General features: G+C 43.6%; 1 protein-coding gene and 1 long non-coding RNA gene across 2 annotated transcripts; both read right to left on the minus strand.

Annotated features, from left to right (window-relative positions):
- Positions 1-9,276: 9,276 nt before the first annotated feature.
- LOC145790260 (uncharacterized) lies at positions 9,277-10,030 on the minus strand. The gene is made up of 3 exons (XR_014328947.1): positions 9,798-10,030; positions 9,510-9,671; positions 9,277-9,416 (listed from the first exon to the last, which is right to left on the minus strand). It is a non-coding gene; the product is annotated as an uncharacterized LOC145790260 (long non-coding RNA).
- A 9,101-nt stretch (positions 10,031-19,131) lies between these two features.
- On the minus strand, positions 19,132-19,869 carry LOC114258003 (uncharacterized). Its single transcript, XM_028197833.2, has one exon. The coding sequence runs from the start codon at positions 19,867-19,869 to the stop codon at positions 19,132-19,134; it is 738 nt and encodes a 245-aa protein (XP_028053634.2).
- Between the last annotated feature and the right edge of the window lie 4,060 nt (positions 19,870-23,929).

A 23,929-nucleotide genomic window follows, 5' to 3' on the forward strand; every position in this document is an offset into this window, starting at 1 on the left:
AACCGGACAGGTGCCTTTTGAATGCCAGCGGAATGTGGTGGGAAGACGATGACTTATGTCTTGCCCACACAGACGAAGACTGGGAAAGTGGCCAACCGGACGACACTTGGTACCTCGATGAGGTTGATCACATGACGAGAAGTGGGCGGTACTTCAAGCCCCCGCACCTAGACCAACCCGAGACATCCGGGAAGGATAAAGAAGCTGAGAAACAGAAGGAGAAGCAGATCGAAGAGGAAGCTGTGCTGAAACAGTTAAAGAAGATACAAGCAGACATCTCCATCTGGGGACTGCTTATGGCGTCGCGAGTACATAGACAAGCTGTCTTATCTGCTATGGACAAGTCCAAACTCTCCATAGATACTATATCCGAACAGCTGGTTGGGCTGGTTTTCCCGGGAGGAGGTTCCCCGGCATTGACCTTTTCAGACAAGGAACTACCGCCTGAGGGCATAAATCACAACAAACCCCTCTACATTTTCGTGGAATGTAGAGACAAGTGGATACCGGTGGTACTTGTTGATACTGGGTTCGCTATTAATGTCTGCCCGACTAGAACAACGTATGCAATCGGGCTGAAGCCCGTGGACTTTGTGCCGACTACTCAGGTAATCAGGGCCTATGACAACACTAGCAGGGAAGTGATGGGGACTGTCAAGATCCAGACCCAGGTTGGTCTAGGACAACACAACATTGAATTCCATATCTTGGACGTTCCCGCAACCTTTAACCTACTTTTGGGGCGACTGTGGTTGCACTAGGTCAAGGCAGTCTCTTCCATTTTACATCAGATGCTGAAGTACCCTCACGGGAAAGGGGTAGCTATTGTCTTCGGGAATTCATCAATCCATCCGCCGCCGGAAGTGTCCACACCAGTCTTGGAAATCGAGCATGGCACTGAGGATGTGTTCTTATCAGGGTTCACTTTGGCTGAGGCTCGAGTGGTGCAAAATATTATGGCTGTGAATGAGGGGGTGTACGTCAGTGCTCAATCCGTCTACCTCATGAACAAGTCACAACATATCCCCGGAATGGGATTGGGAAGGAGCGGCCGGAAGGGCGTCTCAGCGTTGGCCGAAGTGCCACACAACCCTCATATCTTTGGCTTGGGTTATCTGCCCACCAAAGAGGACTGGGTAAGGAAGGGAAAGGAAATGGCCGGAAGAGCAAGAGCTAAGCAGGCTGGGAAGCCTTTCGAATTGATGCATAGGCCCATTTGGGGTACCCTGAACGGACGCTTCGTCCGGGAGGGGGAAGACTTTCCATTTTGCGGCTTCCCAGAGCCGTGGCTAAACGCGGAGAAGAAGCGCGTGCCTGGTTTCGAGATCTTCTTCGACTTGCAACTACCCGGGGATGACATTTCCGAAGAGCAGACAGACCCATCAGCTGAGGTTGAGCAGAGCAAGAAAGTGCAGTCTGAGGACACCGAACTTGAAATGGGGGTAGCGCTGGCAAGTCTACTCTTAGATCCTCCGATCGACCATAAGTGCTTGGGGGATAACTCCTCGGTTTCCATGATTGGGGATGAAACGGTTGCAGACCTTCCAGCGGCTATTTTGGATGCATCTATCGCACCCTCTCTCACTTGGCAGTACGAAGAGGGATTCTTGTCCAGCAGCACCGGGTCAGGTAGTGAGCCAGAATCTGATTCCACCGAGTCCTGTAAGTCGGAATCAGGTTCCAGCTCGACTGAGTCTGAGTCTGGTAATCCTGGGGATGATAACCCGGATGCCACAGTTATGTCCAGGTCGTCTTTTTCTTTCTCATTTGAGTCTGTTGTAACCGAGAATTCGGACGATTTGGAAATGCTTAATGAGAATCAAGTGACTGTGGTTTCTGAGTACTTCTTTGTGCCCTTAATTTATTGCATAAACTCAGACTTTCAAAATTTTGATGAAAACGACGAGGAAGAAATTCCTCCGGTTTTACAACGTTTGATTGAGCAGGAGCAGGAGAGATTTGTCAAACCCTTAACTGATGAAATCATTACCGTGAACATTGGTACTGAGGAGGACCCGCGGCTGGTCCAGATCGGGTCCACGTTGTCTTCGGAGGAACGCGAGCGCTTAGTCGCTTTATTAAAAGATTTTAAAGATGTTTTCGCGTGGTCCTACGAAGACATGCCTGGGATCGATCCTGAGATTGTACAGCACTGGATCCCCCTTGACCCCAAAGCCCGACCTGTTAAGCAAAAACTCAGAAGGATCCGCCCCGACTGGGCTCTCAAGATTAAGGAAGAGGTCACCAAGCAGATCGATGCAGGCTTCCTGCTGGCATCCGAATACCCGACTTGGTTGGCCAACATCGTTCCAGTGCCGAAAAAGGATGGCAGGATCCGGGTATGCGTGGATTTCAGGGATTTGAACAGAGCTAGTCCAAAGGACGACTTTCCCTTACCGCATACTGATGAGTTGGTGGATTTTACGGTAGGGCATGCTTTACTTTCGTTCATGGATGGCTTCTCAGGGTATAATCAGATAGTGATGGCACCAGAAGACAGAGAAAAGACTGCCTTCACCACCCCGTGGGAAACATACTGCTACAGAGTAATGCCGTTTGGGTTGAAGAATGCCGGAGCTACTTATCAACGGGCCGCGACCACAATATTGCACGACATGATCCACAAACAGGTTGAGGTGTACGTGAACGACATGATTGTCAAGTCCAAAGAAAGAGAGGGCCATTACACCGCCTTGCAAAAGTTTTTTCAAAGGATCAGAGAATTTCAGTTGCGGCTAAATCCTCAGAAATGTACTTTCAGTGTCACAGCAGGGAAAATGCTGGGGTTTCTGATTACACAAAGGGGCATCGAGGTCGACCCTTCAAAGATTAAGGCCATCTTAGAAATGTCACCACCAAGGACTGCAAAGGAGGTGCAAGGCTTTCTGGGTAAAGTGCAATTCATAAGACGGTTTATCTCAAAATTAACCTTGACTTGTGAACCACTTTTTGGTCTCCTGAAGAAAGGCAAGAAATTCCAATGGGACGGCCGATGCCAAACTGCTTTTGAACAGATCAAAGAATACTTGCAGAACCCACCCGTGTTGTCGCCGCTAGAGCCGGGGAAACCGTTGATATTGTACCTCTCAGTGACTGAGACCACAATGGGCTGCATGCTCGCACAGGAATCAAAGGATAAGGTGGAGAGGGCCATCTACTATCTAAGCAAGAAGATGCTAGAGTATGAGACTCGCTACACACCATTAGAGAAGGCTTGCTTAGCTTTGGTATGGGCTACCAGGAAGTTGCGGCACTACCTGTTAGCTCACTCCGTAATGTTGGTTTCACGACTGGATCCCATCAAATACCTTTTCGAGAAACCGGCACTTACGGGTAGGCTAGCCCGTTGGCTGCTATTGCTCTCCGAATTTGATCTGAAATATGTAACACGCAAGTCAGTCAAGGGAAGAGTAGTGACAGAGTTCTTAGTCGACCATCCAGTGGAAGGAGGTGAAGCAGTTGAGTACTTATTCCCAGATGAAGCCATTTTGCACATCGACGACGAGTATTGGACGATGTACTTTGACGGAGCGTCAAATCAGTACAGGTATGGGATAGGAGTGTTGCTGATAGCACCCGGCAATTCCCGTATCCCTCTAGCCTTCAAACTCCGGTTCAAAGTCTCAAACAACGAAGCAGAGTATGAGGTGTGCATTGCCGGCCTAGAAGCGGCCCTGGAACTAGGGGCAAGACGTTTGGACGTCATCGGGGATTCGAACTTTGTTGTATCTCAAGCAAACGGAGACTGGAAAGTCAAGGAAGAAAAGATAATGATGTACCACCAGACCTTGGACTTGTTAATCCCTCGGTTCGAAAAGATAAACTTTGCTCATCTTCCAAGAGAGAACAACAGGTTCGCAGATTCTTTAGCAACTCTATCTTCCATGATAGACATCCCGTTTGGAATCCGGATGCGTCCAGTCGTCATTGACCAGAAATTTGCGCCAGCCTATGAGTCGATCGCCGCTATAGATGAGGTTCAGGACGAAAACCCCTGGTATTATGACATTTGGAATTTCTTGGAAAAGGAAGTATACCCGCCAGGGGTAAATGCCAAGGATAAAAGGGCAATCAGAAGAATGGCTGTTCAATTCATCATCTGTGGGGGTAAGCTGTATAAGAGAGGTCATCTGGGAATGCACAAGCTGTGTGTTGAAGCCGAGGAATCGAAGCGCCTGATGGAGGCCATCCATGGAGGAGAATACGGTGCGCATATGAACGGAGTAATGCTAGCACGGGAGATCCTCAGACAGGGTTAATACTGGTCCACCATGGAGGAGGATTGTATTAGTTTTGTTCGGCGATGCCACAAGTGTCAGATTCATGCAAACCGCATGAACATCCCGCCGTCGAAGCTGTATAACATGACTTCGCCATGGCCATTTTCAGTTTGGGGAATCGATGTGATCGGGGCTGTCACCCCGAAGGGGTCAAATGGGCATGAGTTTATCCTGGTTGCGATAGATTATTTCACGAAGTGGGTCGAGGCCCAATCATATGCGGTGTTGAAGGCGTCACACGTTGCAAAGTTTATCAGAAACAACATCATTTGTCGCTATGGGGTCCCAAATGAGATAATTTCAGATAATGGTTCCCACTTCAAAAAGGAAGTGATAGACTTGTTGGAGAAATACAACGTGGCTTTTCATAAGTCATCTACATACCGGCCGCAAACCAACGGAGCGGTCGAGGCCGCCAACAAGAATATCAAACACATACTGCAGAAGATGGTGGAAACCTACTGGGATTGGCCAGATAAGCTGCCATTTGCTCTGTGGGGCTACAGGACTTCAATCAAAACTTCTACCGGAGCGACTCCGTATTCATTGGTTTATGGGATGGAGGCCGTTCTACCTATTGAGATTGAGGTTCCGTCGTTACGAGTATTGGCTGAGTGTCAAATAGCCGAAGCAAATTGGCAGCAGAGCAGATTTGAGGAACTCATACTTTTTGATGAAAGAAGACTGAAAGCACTGTACCATGTTCAAGGCTATCAGCGCAGAATTGCCCGGGCTTTCAACAAGAAAGTTAAGTCCAGGAATCTAAAGGAAGGAGATCTGGTGCTCAAGGACAACCAAGCTCCCATCCACGATCCAAGGGGCAAGTTCAAACCCAATTGGACTGGTCCCTACATCATCAAAGCTATCTGGTCAGGTGGAGCTGTGGTTCTGATGGATCTAGATGGCCTAGAGTTTTCACAACCGATCAACATGGACAAGTTGAAGAAATATTACCCCTGAGAGGCTCGCTAGGCCGAAAACCCGAAAGGGCGACCTAGGCAAAAGTTAGAGCACAAAAATTGGAAAATATAAAAACTGAGCTCGCAAGGTTGAAAACCCGCAAAGGGCGGCCTTGGCAAAAGTTAGAGCGTAAAAGGAGAGTGAAAATACCCGAGTGAACCTAAGCCTGAACTACGTAAGGCTTGATTCCCATCTTTGGGATACGTAGGCAGCTTCACCCTGAAGTTCAGCCATAAACTTTTCCCCGATCAACTTTGTCCATTTTGACCATCTCAGTCATCTTTATCCATCAGCATTTATCGTAATCTCCAGTGCAGTGCTATTCAGACTAGGGGCAACTTTCCGTTGCCATGCAGTGCCGCGGTACTCTTCAAACTAGGGGCAATTTTCCAGTTGCAAGGATCTGGGGTTGTACATCTCAGTGACATATCTTAGGCGTGTCCAGTTCTGATCCATATCGAAAATGCTTTTGAAAAGTTTTAATAAAAGTTGACTTTGTTCAAATTAATCTCTTTACAACTAAGACCATTTTTGGACCAAAGCGAAAAATTTTCAGTACCACAACCTTCAATTTCATTGATTTCAAAACAGAGTTCTCCTACTCTTGCATACAATCGAAGTTGCTTTTTATTACATTCATAAAGAAAACTTGGAAGTACTAATAAAGCAATAAATCCGGGGCATAGTCAAGTCAAGTATCCCTGCGCCCCCTCCCAGAGATGGTCGAAGCCTCTGACGCCAAGCTAGGCCCAACCTGTGCCTCCTCATTGAGCCAATCCAAGCACTCGTCAGACAAGGTGCAACTGAAAGTGGGAGCAGGGGCCAGGAGCTCTCTAGTCCTCCATGCTGTGGCATATCGGGCAAGCTGTGTACCTCGAACCGGGAAAGCAGCCGGGTACTCAATCCCCTCTGGCGGCCAAATCTGATCATGACCGAACTGGCGCAGGAACCGGAACGGAAAGTAGAACACACAATGGGTCAGACCAATCAACTGGATCCCGATCAGCCGGGACATGCTATAGCTCATTGCCAGGAGATTGAGCCAAGGACAATGCCAAGCAATGCGATCTGCAGACAAGTTGCACATCCAGTCAAACCACCACCTTTCATCAAGGGCGTCAACTAGACGTTGTCGAAAGAAATAGCCTCGAGCCGAGTAGGCTGGGCAAGAATCCATAACCTGCAATTTGTCCATCAACCATACCTGGGGATGGATGAAAAATGAGAGAATAAAGAATAGAGAGAGGTACGATGAGAGAAAAGTAAGACAAGGGTTTTGTGAGAAAAATCGAGCCTGAGGGCCGAGTGATGTGAGCAAATACATATGTAAGATTGGGTGGGAAACATTACCTGCAGCAGTAGTGGACTCCCAGGAAATCTAGTCGTCTCCCGGCGATGGAAAGCATCCAAGCCCATCAGCGTCTTGGCCAAGGTCATGGCGATGCAACTCTTTCCTTCTTTCAAACCTTGAGCAACTTCAATCACACGGATGCTGGATCCACCAAAGCCCGGGGAAAGCAGAAAGTGAGACAGCAGGCACAAGCAGAGGGCGTGTTGCCGGAAACCTTGCCAATAATGGTTGCTGCGGTTACCGGCGTCAGAAAAGTGATGAATCAAACCGAGGATATCCAGTTCCCCATTACAGATCAGAGATCGAGCATCATGCGCGGTCAGTCCACACATCCGCCCCAAAGCCTAGGCATGGCCGAAGCGGAACTGGGGCAAGATCTCTTCAAGACCTTCAGATTCCATCAAAACTTGAAAATCTTCAAAAGTCGGACATACCTCTTGCCCGCCGAAGCTAAAGACATGCGTCACCGGGTTCCAAAACCTCACCGCGGCATGGAGGAAAGGAAGGTGCAGCGGAGTGCGACTCAGTGTGAATAGTGCATTTAAGCCGAAACCCCGGAAGTTCAGCTTTTCCGAACCATCTAGAGAAGCAATCCAAGCTGTGAGGTTTTCAACAAGAAATGCCTCCATTTCTGATGCAAAACTGAGGTGAATTGAATGAACCATGGAGCTAGGGCTTTTAAAGAAGAAAAGACACTATTCAGGGGACAAGTGTCAAAAATTTGACGGTTGCTGGACTAAGTGGCAGGCCGGCCATTTCCTTTTTCAAAAACTGGCCGGTGGCCCCCCCTTGAAATAAACATGGCCGGCCGGCCCCAAAAAGTAGCCGGCCATGCTCCAATGTGCATCTTTGGCCCTGTTTTACCCTCTGAGAGAAGGTTACAAGCATTTCCATGCAACGGGAGAGTCAAAGGCCTTCATTTCCCTCTGTTTTGGATGCGTTCCGTCGCCCAGATCGTCCGGAGTACACTTTGTGTTGTTGAGTTTTGTTTATCGAGTTGTTGTTTTGTTTATCAAGTTGTTGTTTTGATTATCGAGTTGTCATTTTGCTTATCGAGTTGTTTGTCGAGCTGTCGTGTTTCATGTTTTTGAGTCGATACTCTCTGTTTAAGCGATTTTGTTTGAGTCTTGAGTTGTCAATGCTATTGTATTTTGCTTATTGAGTTGTACACTTGCTAAGATTTTGTTATATCTTAGAAAATTAGGTTGTTGCGTCGGTTCACTACCTGACTGGGCAAAATGCGCAATACATGCTTCCATTCAATCTCATTATGATGCAGAACAATGCGATATGATGCTAAGTGTTTAAAATACAATACTTTTTTCAAAAGCTATTTCATCCCATCATGCCTCGCTTGTTACAACATTTTACAGACTAAGGCACAAGTTTTATAGAAAATAAACTGCCTGATAATGTACAAATGTGCTACAACTACTAGCAAAAAGATAAATAAAACAGGAAACAACTGCGTCTGTGCTCTCAGGAGCGGGAATAAGAGGCCCTCCTCGTCCTCTTCTGCGGAATAGACTCTTTGCCACCATCACCATCGTCATCATCTGAATCAGAGCCGTCCTCTCCATCAGCAGATGTCTCTGACTGACGATCCTCAGCCTCCTCCTCCTCATCCTTACCAGGCTCCTCCTCCACAATATGTGCTCTGCGTCTGCGAGACGACCCCTCTCCTCGGAAAGGCTTGGATGGTCCAGCTCCTCAGAAAGGCCTGGATGGCCCAGCTCCCTGAAAAGGCCTGGATGGCCCAGCTCTGTGAAAGGGCCCAGATGGCCTAGCTCCCCAAGAAGGCCCAGGTGGCTTGGCCTGCGGCTGAGCGTATACCGGGGGCATCTGAAAATAAAGAGTTCAATTCAAATACATCAGTCCAAATATGTACATCAGACGCAGATATAAGCAAAAACTACATGAAATGAGTGCATGTAAACACAGTGTACAAGTGGGGTGTGTGTCAGATGTGCTCTACACAAGTAGCCTATCAATGCAGTAGAAATCAGCATGTCATCAGAAGTATGATAAATGCCAGAAAACTAAAGGGTACCTGGATGCCCATGATAGACAACTGTGCCTCCCTCCGCAGGACCATCCCCTCAAGTGAGGCCACCAATCCGATCACCTCCTCCATGTACTGTCTGGGTGGCTGCAAATACGAGCTCATAATCATCAGTGAATAAAGGAATGTCTAAATGTTTGAATGATAGATGAAAAACAGTGGGGCATACCAGTGGTGAGTCGGGATCAATGACGTATCGATGACCGGGCATCGGAGGCTATATCGAGATTAGAATCGGAGAGGTGGTCCCATACTGGCACCCCATCAGCTCAGTCGGCATATCCGGCCACCCAGGATGAGGAAGAGTCGGAGGAATCGGGGGAACCAATCTACCCCCACCTCTAAATGTACCAGCCCTGCTGGTGGAAGGGGCTTCTGCAGCCCGAGCTCGGGCCTGGCTCGAGGATGGCATACCAGCAGACCTCATCATCGGGGTGCGAACTCCCGTCAATGGAGGCATCAGGTATGTATGACGGTAAGTGGCATAATCCCCCTCCTCGAGATGTAGCAAAGCATCAGTACCCAGCATAGCACTGACTACATCCTGGGAAGAGAGCTTATCAGCAGTCCGCATACTGACTGGGGGTGCTGCGGGAGGGTCCTGAGAAGTGTACCCCCATACTTGACGCAAAAAGCGTTCCCCCAGAAACCATGCTCTACCAACCGGTCCTTCGAGCAGGATCCTGTATTGGGAGGTGCCCGATCCTCCGGCATACTGAAATCGGAGACCATCACCCAAGGGTGCCCAGGGCTGCCATGTAATCTGCGGATAACAAGTGCATAAACCAATCAGAAATTGGGAATATGCGGGGCAAATCAAAGATGAAAATGGAAGGGACCGAGAGTTTTGAAATACCTCCGTCGTTCGTACAGAGTCAAAATACTGCCGTAGATAAAAGAGAGTCTCTCGGGGTCTCGGCCGGTGCTGGCCCTCGAACACCAGTGAGTACGGGGTCATGAGGGGCCCTGCCACCTCCAACTCTGGGGCTAACGTCGGGAAATATACGTAGACCCATAACTGAGAAAAGCAGAGCAGAATGTAAGTACAAAGTGCTGAGGGCAAAATACAGACAGTAAAGTGCGTTGTGTGTGCAATGTACAGGTAATGAGGAGCAGAAATGTAAATCAAGAAGACAGAAAGTACCTCCCAGGCTCTCCAATAACCGCCAAGTAAGTCTCCCTGCCCGCGGGAGGTCGCGCTCATGTAATAGTAAAGGGTAGCCAGGCCGGCGCCACCCCAGTCGTACCGACCGACCTGTGATAGGTCAACCAGAGCGCTCAACAGATATAGCCCAACCGTGTTCCCTCTATCGGCAAATAGAGTAGTCCCGAAGAGGAACATAAGAAAACCACGGGCATACTACTCTGCCTCCTCAGGAGTCCCGGGCTCCATCTCCGCCCTCCGAAAATGGGAAGAGAACCAGGTGTATCGGGCTCTCCCGGAAGCTCTGTCAACAGGCGGGCGGGCCCCCAACAAATGTATCCAAGCGGCCTCCCATTCGCCCATGTCCTCGTCATAAGGAATGGGCCAACCTCCTATGTCCAGGCCAGTCAATACAGCAAAATCCAGCGGGGTCATAGTCAAATCCCCAGTGGCGGAAAAATGAAAGAAGTTGGTGGTGTCCCACCATCTCTCCACCAAAGCTGCCATCAGTGTCCTCCTGGCAGGACAACGCGATAACCCAACGCAGAAGGCCCCGAACCCCGCCAGATCTACTAAATCCCGGACAGCCTCCGGGAGCTCAACATACCAATCTCTCGCAGCGGTGGAGCCATATCCCCGCACAGTGCAAGAACCAACCTGTATTCAGAATGAATACATGTGTCAGTATAAAAATGAATGAGCTGTGTGCCAATGAAATGAATAAGCTGTGTGCAAGTAAATAGGCTGCGTGCGAAGAAAAGTAAGTGAACTGCGTGTTCTACTCTCAATCAGTGTGGGCTGTGTGTTCACCTTCAACTTGGGCTGCGTGTTCAGAAAATCAGAGTTTGGGCTGCGTGTTCTACTCTCAATCAGTGCGGGCTGTGTGTTCACCTTCAACTTGGGCTGCGTGTTCAGAAAATCAGAGTAAGCGAACTGCGTGTTCTACTCTCAATCAGTGTGGGCTGTGTGTTCACCTTCAACTTGGGCTGCGTGTTCAGAAAATCAGAGTTTGGGCTGTGTGTTCTACTCTCAATCAGTGTGGGCTGTGTGTTCACCTTCAATTTGGGCTGTGTGTTCAGAAAATCAGAGTTTGGGCTGTGTGTTCTACTCTCAATCAGTGTGGGCTGTGTGTTCACCATCAATTCGGGCTGTGTGTTCAGAAAATCAGAGTTTGGGCTGCGTGTTCTACTCTCAATCAGTGTGGGCTGTGTGTTCACCTTCAACTTGGGCTGCGTGTTCAGAAAATCAGAGTTTGGGCTGTGTGTTCTACTCTCAATCAGTGTGGGCTGTGTGTTCACCTTCAATTTGGGCTGTGTGTTCAGAAAATCAGAGTTTGGGCTGTGTGTTCTACTCTCAATCAGTGTGGGCCGTGTGTTCACCTTCAACTTGGGCTGCGTGTTCAGAAAATCAGAGTTTGGGCTGCGTGTTCTACTCTTAGTCAGTGTATGCTGCGTGTTCACCTTCAATTTGGGTTGTGTGTTCAGAAAATTAGAGTTTGGGCTGTGTGTTCTACTCTCAATCAGTGTGGGTTGTGTGTTCACCTTCAACTTGGGCTGCGTGTTCAGAAAATCAGAGTTTGGGCTGAGTGTTCTACTCTCAATCAGTGTGGGCTGTGTGTTCACCATCAATTCGGGCTGTGTGCTCAGAAAATCAGAGTTTGGGCTGCGTGTTCTACTCTCAATCAGTGTGGGCTGTGTGTTCACCATCAATTTGGGCTGTGTGTTCAGAGAATTAATGTTTGGGCTGTGTGTTCAAATCCCAATCAGTGTGTGCCGTGTCTTCACCATCAATTCGAGCTGCGTGTTCAGAAAATCAGAGTTTGGGCTGCGTGTTCTACTCTTAGTTAGTGTGTGCTGTGTGTTCACCTTCAAATTCGGGTTGTGTGTTCGACAAATCAGTGTTTGAGCCGTGTGTCAACTTCTTAACTAATGTGTGCCGTGCGTTCGCAATCAATTAATGAGCCGAGTGTTCAGAAATTCAAGTGTTTAAGCCACATGTTCAGGATGCAAACAAAGTACTATGTCATAGGCTAAATTGTGTGTTTAAGCATGGCAAAGGCACGGAATGCACGAAAAATGCAGAAAATGAAGTAAATACCTCTCGTGCCTCATAGGAGAGGTGATGCTCTGGCTCTCGCAGAAGTAGATCTCCAGGTACTCGATCATTAAAATTAGTAAAGTGACGAAAAATGGCCCGGGGAAGAACATGTGCCGGCGGGGCATACCTCTCGGGAATAAAGGGTCGGACCCTCGGAGGCAAAGTCATGACATCAAAATCATCCCCGGCACCCGGAGAGCCTCCACCATGAGGAAAATTACCCGCCATTTCGGAAAACCTACAAAAGGAGCAAAAATGAGCAAAAATGAGCCAAAATTAGAAAAAGTCAACAAAAGTCAACTCTCGGGAAATGAAAAAGTCAACAAAAGTCAACTCCCGAGAAAATCTTCCAAATATTGAGACAAACTCACCACAAGTGGCGAAAATGAGAAAAGAAGCCCCGAAACCAAAATTTAATCGGTTCAAAGTGCTTGAGACTGAATGTTTTCGCGAAAACAACTTGCGTGGGGCGTTGGAAAACGCATATAGAGCTCAGATCTGAGGGAGAAAATGGTTTGGGAAGCAAGAGGAGAAGATTTCATGGCAGAGGTTATGAGCTCAAAGTGTTTGGGTGAGAGAATATAAAGAAAAGAAGGTGAAAAGACCAATTTGCCTGCGGATTTGGGCAGGTGGCCGGCCGGCCACCTTTTCTGGCTGGCCGGCCATTCTCTTTTTGAAAAGTGGCCGGTGGCCTCCCCTTGGGAAAATAACTGGCCGGTGGTATCCCCCACATGCTCACCTAGCTCTCTGCAAATTTTGAGGAAGATCGGAGTTCCCGGGACCTGAAAAAGTTCAAGGAAAGTGCACTTTCTGTCGCGAAATTGCTCCGCCGGAAGTTCAGCTTCAAGTTCTGACATGTGTCTCATCATTATTCATCGAAATCAAAATGTATCCTTTTTCAATGTGTTGTAGCCTTTCCAGGAAGTGAATCGGAGGCCGTGATCGAGTCGCCTTCGCCGAAACACACGTTTCCTTGCTCGTTAGTTCGTAACAAACGGACACCTTGATTTATGCTCGTTTTGCACTATCATGCACATAACTTGCATTCTCATGAGCATACTTGCATTATTATGCACATTTCTTGATATTGCCATACCTCTGTGCTTGAGCACGCGTTGTCACGTACGTTCCTTTCTCGCATCGCGATGCATTCACTCGCTGGCACTGCGTGTGTCAAACTTTCGGAATCACATTGAATATATGTTGGTAGCATATTATGCTTGTTGAATTTCTCTCTTTTGCAAGCACGATATTGTATGTACGGTTCATTTGAGACTGGTGCGACTAGACAAATCGCGCAGGTATCGTATCTTCTCCGTGTGAGACGCGACGAGAATTGAATAAATTCTCTGCATTCTTAACTGCATGAAATGTAGTTGTTGCTTTGCATTCTTGCTTAAAACTGTTGCATCTATTTGCGAATACTTGCTTCATTACAGCTTGCTGCATTTGCATGATCATTGAGTTACCTCCGGCTCTGTGCATATCACTTTGCATTTTGCCCCCTTGCCTGCGGGCACATCTCTGTTTATCTTGTATGTTTGTCTAAGTCTTCGGCCTTGTCAAAAATGGGTTGTCTCTAGGCTTTGACATTCACTCCCGTCACTTGTGACTTCCGAGTTCTGTCAAAGAGGGGCAACTGTAGACACCCCATTTTTGACCGACCTTAAGACTCAGACGTCACCGATTGAGTGCTCGGTGATGTTGCGTTTTGTGCTCGTTCAGAACTCTCAGAGTCGCGGCTGTGAGCCCTGCCTCTGGATTTCCGAACCCTCTACTGTGCCTTGCCTCGGTTTGCGAACTAGACTCGGTTTTCTCTGTTTCTTTTCCTGAGGGAAGGGAGAGGTCCCGTAGACCATCCCTCAGTGGCCGTGGGCTACATTTTGTGGCTGTAGGCCATTTTGCCCATTTCGGAGCCCGGTTCCCGATTTTTCAGAGCCGTTAGGCAGTGTGGCTCGGTTCGGGACTGCCTAACTACCTCCGATTGCTCCGGTTTTTGGCATGCATCTTATTTACTCCCTTTTGAGGGACACTGAGGTCTGAGAGACCCACTTCGTGGTCGAATGCCACTTTTGGTGCTTAACAGGCGGTTTTCGGGGCCCCAAACTGCGCGTTCTGGCCCCCGAACATTCGTTTTGCATCGGTTTTCCTTCTTTTTTGGCAGGTACCTCTGTTTCATCACCAGGAAGGCCGTAGAAGGGTGGGAGGCCAGAAATTGTTTCAGCAACCAGTTATATTCCTCCAGCGCCCTCCGACGCCCTTTTTTCTCACTTCCAAGCCAATGTTGACCACCCTAGGGTCACTTTCTTCAATCCTAACCCCCATATTTGTGTTGTACACACATGGGAGGACACCAAAAGTTGGTGGCCGGCCAGTAATTCCACCTGACCCTTTTGAACCCTTCTTAAAAATGGCCTATTCTCTCTCCTGTTTTACAGTTGACAATTTTGAACCACAGGGTTGTGTTGAGGGCACCTGGGAGGACACCAATTTGTGGTGGCCGGCCAGAAAATCTTTTTGACCATTTTGACCCTTGGCCGGCCTGCCATGGGGGGTGGCCGGCCGGCCACCTGCAGCTCTGAAAGTTGGCCGGCCATGATCCTTGCAATGTGTATGTTCCAGCTGTATATCTGTTTTCCCCCCAAAAAACCTATATCCGGGGGACAACTTTTGGGGGGAAAACTTGATCCATTTTCCCCCCACTTTTTCCCTCCATTTCCCCCCCATTTTTGTCTACATAACAGAGCCTCCAGCTCTGTCTTGAGGGTTGGAAAAAAATTGCCTTAAGCCTTGTATACACATCTCCCTCCATCTCTCTCTTTCAAGCTCATGCATCCAAGTTCCTTGCACCATTCCTTCATCACTACCTAGCATCACCACCACTACTCCATTTCCAGCAGCTTGGGGAGCTTTCCAGCAGCTAGGAGGCATCATTTCTCAAGCCAAGAAGCAACCAAGGGTTGGTCTTCAAGGGTAAATGTCAATTCCCTCTTTTTGAGCTTAATTTTGCAACATTTTTCTAGCTATTTTTCTTGCTGTTTTGAGCTCCGACCATAACTGAAAATATCATTTTTTTGAGCTCATTTTTCTGTTTCATTAAGGGTCTTACCCTATTTGGGACCCCCATCTTGCACTTGCTTCATTACCCCTTTGTATGCCATAATCTTGCATAGTATTTTTGGCCTATGTGTGATCTGTTTTGGAGGATGATGTAAACTTTAGATAGGTTTATTTTGAGCCCTTCTTCAACATTGAAGAAGGGATCATCACTGTTTGGGACCTCCATGTGCCACTTGTCATTATACCCCTCTTTGGTCCCCATTTTTGCATGTTTTTTTAGCCTATTTTTCTTCTGTTTTTGGACCTTGGTCCGAACTGAAAGTGGCCATATTTTGACCCCCTTGTCATGTTTCATTAAGGGTATTTGGCTTTTTGATGAATGTTTTGTATACTTTGTGTTTTGACCTCTTTTGGGCCCTACCTTGCATGGCATTTCGAGCATACTTGTATATTGTTTTGGAGGTTTCCATAAACTGTAAGTAGTCATATTTTTGGTTCCTCTTCAGTATTGTAGAAGAGTCTTTTTCTGTTTGGGCTTTTCATCTACCACTTGCTTCATTACCCCTCTCTTGGCCCCATTTTTGTATGTTAATCTAGCCTCACTTGTGTTCCCTATTTGGCCATGATTTGAACTGTAAAAACGCTTATTTTGGGGCTGCCTTATTTCTGTATTTTCATTCCATGTACTAATTATGCATGCTTTGTATAGCTGTAAGCCATTTCATGTACCTAGTCTTGCATTTCGGGAGAAATTCCATGCATCGGGTGTCATTTCGCCTTATTTCGGGGTTGTTTTGCCCCTCATTTTGCTACTGATTTTCGCATGTTTGCATATCATATTCCATGTCTTTGCCATGTCTCATTAGAGTGGCATTTTGGTGCCTGAGGGTCGGTCCTCGGTTTGCGTGCACGCGTGCATGCATTTCGAGTCGTCTTGTTTTCATCTGATGGCCTCCTATGTGAGTGTGGCTGAGGCTCTCTCATGTTGGTGTAAGCCCATTATTGCATTGCGTGTGCCATTTCATCCATAGCATTGTGTATGCTCGGTTGTATATTACCTCGTGCAGCGTGTATGCCATTCCATAACATTCTGTATGTTAGGATTGTATCTTAGTTGCACCTCATGCATATCATTCATATTGCATCGTGTTCGGGATAGGAGTTAGCCCGGGCACGGGAAACAAGGTGCATTTCGTACTCCGAGTGACGGAACGTGTCTCAATTCCCTAGTCACTGACACTCCGGATCATCCATGATGGAGTTAGGTCTTGTTGTGTTTTCATGTGCATTCATTTCATATTAAATTGTGCAATTCGACTCCTCGGCCATCATGCATCGAGATGCGTGATTGGTGGCACGAGGATCGAGGCATGCATATATTTGTGAAAATACATTGCTATGCCCCTTTCCTGCTCTCTGTTGCAGCAAATCAAGAATCAGCGGTCTTCCGAGGCTTGGCATGCATTTCAAGAATAGGTGCAAACAGAGGCTAATTGGGGCATCGTCATGGATTTCCGCGCAAAGGCAACCCGGGCATGCATCATTCATCATCCAGAATGGAATCAAGGTAGTCCCTGGCTTGCATGCCAGTTTATTTATTTTCTTAGTTAATTTGTTAATTAATTAGGAATTTGTACATATTTGGACTGTAATATTTATTTGGATTGTACTATTCTTTTATTCGAGACTGTATATTTATTCGGACCCTCTGCGCGAGGGCAATATTGTAATAAGTGTGCATGAGTGTGATGTATGTCTTCCAACCCCACGTCTTTCTCCCTTTTATTTACCCGCTTATGATGGTTAGATTAGGACATGTTTCAATTAGCATACAGTATGACAGCATGTTTGCATCATTCATCTGTTTCGCATGCACCGGGCTCGGCGCATCATACTAACTGCATTGTACTTTCAATTCCAAATTGAATACATGTTAGTTGTAGCATTTCATATGCCATGTTTAGAATAGCCGAGCCTGCTATAGTTGCATTTTTGCATGTGTTGCATTAAGTATTTCTGTATAATTAGGATCATACATGGATTTCTAATTAGCTTTTGTTTTGGCTTAGAGTACTTGGTAAGTTTTATGCTTTAGCATCCTTGCATGCGCGTGAGTGACATGAATAGCATGCTTACCATGAGGCTAATTGCTTATGTGATATAACTGCCTGAACGCCTGTGGGTGAAGGTTGGGTTAGTTGGATTGGGACAATTCATCAAATGTTTGTTTTAAGCCCACTAGATAGTGGCAAAATCATGTTTTCTAAGCCCACCTGAGGGTGGCAAATCCACATGTTAGCCTACTTGCGGGTAGCACCATCAAACCATTTTCAAACAAACAAACATGAAATGTTTTGTTCCAATTCAGGTGATCCAGTCTATACTTGTATGCTGTGCGCATCACATAGTAATCTAGGCTAATAACCGGAATAAGAACACACAATGTTTTCAAAACTAGATATCATGGTTAGTAGAGGCCGATCTTTGATCGGGCGAGCGGGGGTGCTCACGAAGTGACCTTCCCCAATCATACCCAAGTTCCCGAGCCGAGGCAACTTTGGTGATGACAGACACGTGGCCTTAGGCAACGAGTCAGGGTTTCCTAAATTTCTCAAAATAAAATATTTAGGTGGCGACTCTATATCTAGAAAAGCAGTCCATGTTTGGCACTTCTTTCAAAATCTGTTTTCTCAAAACGATTTGCCAGATTTGGACTCTTTGGTTCAGATTAAGAACCGTGACAAATTGAGAGTCTTGAGCTGTAGTGACCCCAAATGAACAGAACGGGAGCTCGTTCCTCCCGGGGCATTCGGGGACGTCTACACACTCACCTATGGAAAATGTGATATATTATCTGTTGAGAAATTTATTTATCTATTTAGATATATCTGTTTTGGGCTATCGGTGGAGGATAGTCATGATTGTTGTAGAAACTGCATGTTGATTAGATAAATTGAAACTAGTCAATTGAAATATGTCAATGGATATGACGGTTGGAAGAAAACATTGTATATGTGATTGAATTGGTCATTATATATGACAACATGTTTAAATACATTATATATGTATCATCGTCTAGGAGGAGATAGGGGATGTACTCCATTGTTTGGGAGGAGATAGGGGATGGACTCTATGGATAATTAAGTTGGCCGGAATGTCCTGGGTGAAAGTCTCGAAACCTTATTTATGTTTGGGTGCCGGTTCCCTCGGACGTAGTTCCGTAAAATGGCAAAGTTATGGAAGTATATGAATGATGTTTATAATTGAAGTATTGATGAATGAGTTGCAGTCTCATGTTGAATTGTTTTTATGATAATGAATTATGTTAATGAATTGACTTGAGTAATAACCGGAAGTGAATTGAAATGTGGGTATCAATGTTGATTGATTATGGAAAAGGTTTAAGATGGTTCATAAGTGTTAAACATTTATCGAATGCTAATGTTTTAGTTAATTCTCATTTGTTGTTTAGCATATCTCTACTGGGCTTTGGCTCACCCTACTTGGGACATCATTTTTCAGGTACAGGTGATATGCCGCCTCCAAGATCTTAGCTTAGGAGGTTTAGGAGTTGAAGGCTCCTTGTTTAGTTATTTTGTTTTGTTGATTAAATGTAAATTCAAGCCGAGGGCTTCTATGTAAAGAGTTAGAACTCTTCTTTTGTTGTGACCAAGTGGTAACTTGGAAAGCTGTAAGCCCGTAGGGCATTTACTTTGTTGATAACATGTATTATTTTTGTAAAGAAAACTCTGATGAATGAAAATGTATTCTTTCCCTTATGTTCATGAAACTTGATAATGAATGATTAATGTCTTAAATTGAGGGCGTTACAAATTTAAATCCATTCTTGCTCAGCAAAAATCCAGAAACTAGGTTTTTTCGAATATCTGGTACATACAGCACATCTTTGAGAGTGAGTTCTTTGCCTAATGTCATCTTTAGCACCACGTTCCCTCGTTCCTCAACTTTGGAAGTCGAAGAATTCCCCATATAAAGTTGTTCTCCATATTCTGCTACATGATATGATGAGAACATCTTTTTCTTGGAACAAATATGGCGAGTAAAGCCTATGTCCATCCACTATGCTTTGGGGTTTTCCACCAAATTGACTTCAGACACAATGCCAGATACATTCAGGTGTGAAACCATTGCACAAAGACTCTTTTCTTCAGTTAAGTTAGCTTGAGCAGGTTTTTTTCTTGTAGTTCCCTTGAGTCCTCTTGCGACAATCCTTGGCACAATATCCCATTTTGCCATTAAAATTCGGACTATCTCCACTTTTAACACCTTGCTTAGAGTTCTCTCTGGGATGCTTCCTTTTCTTATTGTTAAACTTTGGCTTATATTCCACAATGTTTGCCTTGGATTCCATGAGGCGATGTTCATTTTTCTTTTCAGAACCACGATTATGCTCTTCAATCCACAAATGAACAATCAAATCCTCTTGTGATATCTCTTTGCATTTATGTTTTAAATAGTTTTTAAAATCCCTCCAAGTCGGAAGTAATTTTTCAATAATAGCTGTCACTTGAAAAGATTCGCTCAGAGACATTCCTTTTGCATGAATTTCATGCAGGATAGCTTGAGGTTTTTGGACTTGATTGATCACTGTTTTGGAATCCGCCATCTTAAAATCAAGGAAGTGACCGACAACAAATTTCTTTGTTCCAACATCTTTTGTTTTATATTTGCGATCAAGCGAATCCCACAATGCTTTTGCAGTCTTGATTGGACTATACACATTGCATAATGTGTTATCCAATCCATTTAGGATATAGTTCCTACAGAAAAAATCTACATGTTTCCATACATCCAGTACTGCAACAACTTGTGTATCACTTTCATTCTCACTAAGAGATTGAGCATCCTCTCTTAAAAACCTTGCCAAATTTAAGGTGGTTAGATAAAATAACATTTTCTATTGCCAATGCTTAAAATCTATACTAGTAAATTTTTCAGGTTTTTCCCCATGATTGACGGAACATAACCATGTCCAACAACTGTTGGAATCAAAGTAACCGGTGTAGACACAACGGGTGTAGGGGCAGTATTTCTCGATGTAACATTACTTTCTGTAGCCATTTCTGATTAACAAAAAAAAAAAAAAATCCTTTTTTTATGTTAAATAGAAGATTCCACTATATATATATATATATATATATATTGTTAGGACCCTACTTGTTGTCAAATTCCATGGACAAACTTGGGTTTATATTGAGTTGTAATTTTCCTGTTTTTGGTCTTCCTGCTCAAGTAGGCAAATTGTCACTCGAGCGAAGATTACACTCTCACAGTATTTTGCGCGTCTGCAAAAATACTGAGTGCTGTGTTTTTACGCTCGAGTGTGGGATCTTCCGCTCGAGCGTGAACCCTGGTGTTTGGAACACGCGATATATATTCCTTGCTCGAGCGTCCATTTTTCTGCTCGAGCGGATCTCACTATCTCAGTCTCTAAAAACCTCAAGTTGCTCCAAATCTAGGGTTACTTTTCCTAGATCTTCTTTAAGGGTTTTAGGTTTTTCTTTTGGGGATATTTTTCTAGTTTTCTTTGATGTTTGATTGAATTTTTTGAACTCATGTTCTTATAAGCACACATCAAGGAGTTTGTTTGATCTTCTTTGAGAGTATTCTTCTTCGGTGGAATCTGAAGATTCAAGCACAGAGTAATCAAAGCAGTTTGATGTTGTGTGCAGTCGTTGATTCGATAATAGATGTTGTGGATTCAACATCAATCTAATCAATTCCAAGACGAAGGTTGTGGTGAAAGATATACAGAAGATTTGAAGACAAATTGGAAGTGTTTGGATAATTTGTTTGTTATCTTTGTAATATTTCTTTCTTCGGTAGTGGATTGATTAGTGGCGTTTCGCCCATGGTTTTTTTTATCATAATTGAAGGTGTTTCAATTGTGATTTTTCCACGTAAAAATCGTTTGTATCGATTTATTGTTTTCTAAAACAACAATCTAAATCACTTTCGTACGTGCTTGATGATTTAGATTGTGAGTTTTAATTGATTGGGAATTGGAATAATTAAATCTTGATCTAATCATGAATCACTTAGATTTCTCATATATATATATATATATAACCATAAAAATAAATTTATATATATGCAATAAACTTCACAATACCATAATAATATGTGGATAGATAAGTGGGGGTGATATGGTTTTTCAAATTATTTTGGCCACTAAAGTTTCTAGATTATGTTTATGTGTGCATTTGGATACAATTATACAAATTAATAACCATCACTACTACAAAAAAAGTTAAAAATCACACTTTGAGGGACAAGAAAAAAATCTCACTTTTATTGGAAGTGTGATAAAAAAAATTAGATTGATATTTTTATCACACTTAATTTGATTGAGTATGATAATATTTATTTTTTTATCACTTTTCAATTAAGTATGATTATATATATATATATATATATATATTTTAATCACACCTTCTAGTTAAAGTGTGATTATGTATACACTACTACTTTTTAATCACACCTTCTAATTAAAGTGTGATTATATATACACTACTACTTTTTAATCACACTTTTTAAATGAGTGTGATTATATATATATATATATATATATATATTTTTAATCACACATTCTAATTAAAGTGTGATTATTTATATATTTTTTAATCACACATTCTAATTAAAGTGTGATTATATATACATTATTACTTTTTAATTACACTCCCTACATAGGTGTGATTGTATAAAATATTCCAATTTGATTTTTATATAAAATGTACAATTCCTAAATTCGCACCTCTATTCTACACCCATGAATGACCGAGGACGACTTTTCCATTCCCAACAAGATTGAATTTCACAAACACACAGGTCTCTTCTCCTCACTACAACAAAACTGGGTTTTCACGGATTCACATTAACGACATACAGTAAATGCAAGCCGTGGTAAATACAAATATCTCACTTTTAATGTAAGTGTGATAAAAAAAAATTAGATTGATATTTTAATCACACTTGATTTGATTGAGTGTGATAATATTTATTTTTTATGTCACTTCTTAATTAAGTGTGATTATATATATATTTTTAATCACACCTTTTAATTAACATGTGATTATATTTATTTTTATATCACTTTTCAATAAAGTGTCATTATATATAATATTTATTAATTTTTAAATAAGTGTGATTGTATATATATATATATATATATATTTAATCACACTTTTTAAATCAGTGTAATTATATATGTATTTTAATCACACTCCCTAAATAGGTGTGATTGTATAAAATATATCAATTTCATTTTATTTTAATCACACTTTTAAATAAGTGTTATTATATATGTATTTTAATCGCACTCCTTAAATAGGTGTGATTGTATAAAATATTTCAATTTCATTTTTATATAAAATCTGATTCCCAAGTTGGCGCCTATTATGTATCACCATTGAGAGCAAATGACTCTTGCATTTCCTAACAAGATTGAATCTCTTCTCCTTACTGAAACGAAGCCCTTCATTTTCTTTATCATAGCCCCGAACCACCATTGCCTTTCCCAACAAGATTGAATCTCTTCTCCTTGCTGAAACGAAGCCCTTCATTTTCTTCATCATAGCTTCGAACCACCATTGAAGTTACTCACTCAAACCACCATTGAAGTTTGTCTTTTGAAATAAAAAATCTCTTGAAATTTCTAGTGAGTCCTCTAGTTTTTATGCCCCCTTTGTGTGTATTTCTATCGGTATAGTAGAATCACAAATTTTGCAGAGTTTTTTTTTCTGTATGTGTATTTATCCTCTTGTGGTATTGGATATCGATGTGTATTTGATTGGCCTTTTAACTTGTTGGCTGTATATTCTGTCATTGTATTTATATGTATGCTAAGGATGTGTATTTGGTTGGCCTTCTATCTATTTTGGAATTTGCTTTTCTGTTCTGCAAGATGGTATTTTGTTCCCGTCGATTCTTAATTATAGAAACTTGCTATGCTTGGATCATTTGAAGGTTGCTATCCTTCCTACTCGAACCATATGAATGATGATTGTCACTCTCTGCAACCAGTGGTTGAGTGTCGAAACAGTGAAACTCACTACTCTATTGGCCTCTGTTAAGTGTCATTATATATATTTATTTTATAAATTTTCCTTTTAACTAAAATAAAATTAAAATAAAAAAGGTTTGTTGTATCAACGTGTCCATGTCATTTGTATCGGTGGGTGTCCTATGTCTAAACACAAGGGGTGTCCGCGGTTCGGTTTGGGACGGTTTGCAGTTCGATTTGGACCCACCCGCATCTATGCGGTTTGGGGAAAAGTCAACCCGCAACTGCCCGCAATGCGGTCTGCGGTTTGTGCGGATAGGGTTCGCGGATGTGCGGTGTAACAACCCTCATACTGTTTACTGATTAAGGACTGATTGATTACCGATAATCACCGATTACTGCTAAACGGAACTGATAACTGACTGATAATCGAACTGAATGAAATACTGAACTGACTGACTGAAATTGAAACTGAATTGACTGAGTATATGTTAGTTAATTGTATTCTATCTGTTTGATTGTCTGATTATCTGTTCATGTTTATATGTTTAAACTGCTAATTGAAGGCCTTATCGGCGGCCGAATTAGAAACCGATTGATGTTCCGTGACCCTCATAATTAATGTGATTTTATGGTATATTTATCTGAAAACTGATTAGGTATGATTAAATTAGATTAAAATAAGCCAATTAAAGGGTTTGCCATATTTACCATTTTGCCACTATCTCATATACACACACTTGAGCCTTATACTTGAATCAAAACACATTTGCTCAGCCATTTTCTTGTGCTTAACTGACCAAGAGAGGGAGAGGGAGAGAAATTGAGTTCTACCTTGTGAATTGCTTGGAAATTGAAGGAATTGGAACATAGGTTGCAAATTTAACTTCCACACCTTGTAACTAAAGCCGTAGGTAAGGAATTCAACCCCTCTTTGTTGTGTTTGAGCTCA

This window comes from Camellia sinensis, chromosome 5 (genome assembly GCF_055761805.1).
Source record: "Camellia sinensis isolate YWXY chromosome 5, ASM5576180v1, whole genome shotgun sequence".
Taxonomy (NCBI): domain Eukaryota; kingdom Viridiplantae; phylum Streptophyta; class Magnoliopsida; order Ericales; family Theaceae; genus Camellia; species Camellia sinensis.

What these genes read in the sequence shown, in the direction of transcription:
- LOC114258003 (XM_028197833.2), bottom strand. Translation starts at nt 19,869, where the DNA reads ATGTTATTTTATCTAACCACCTTAAATTTGGCAAGGTTTTTAAGAGAG.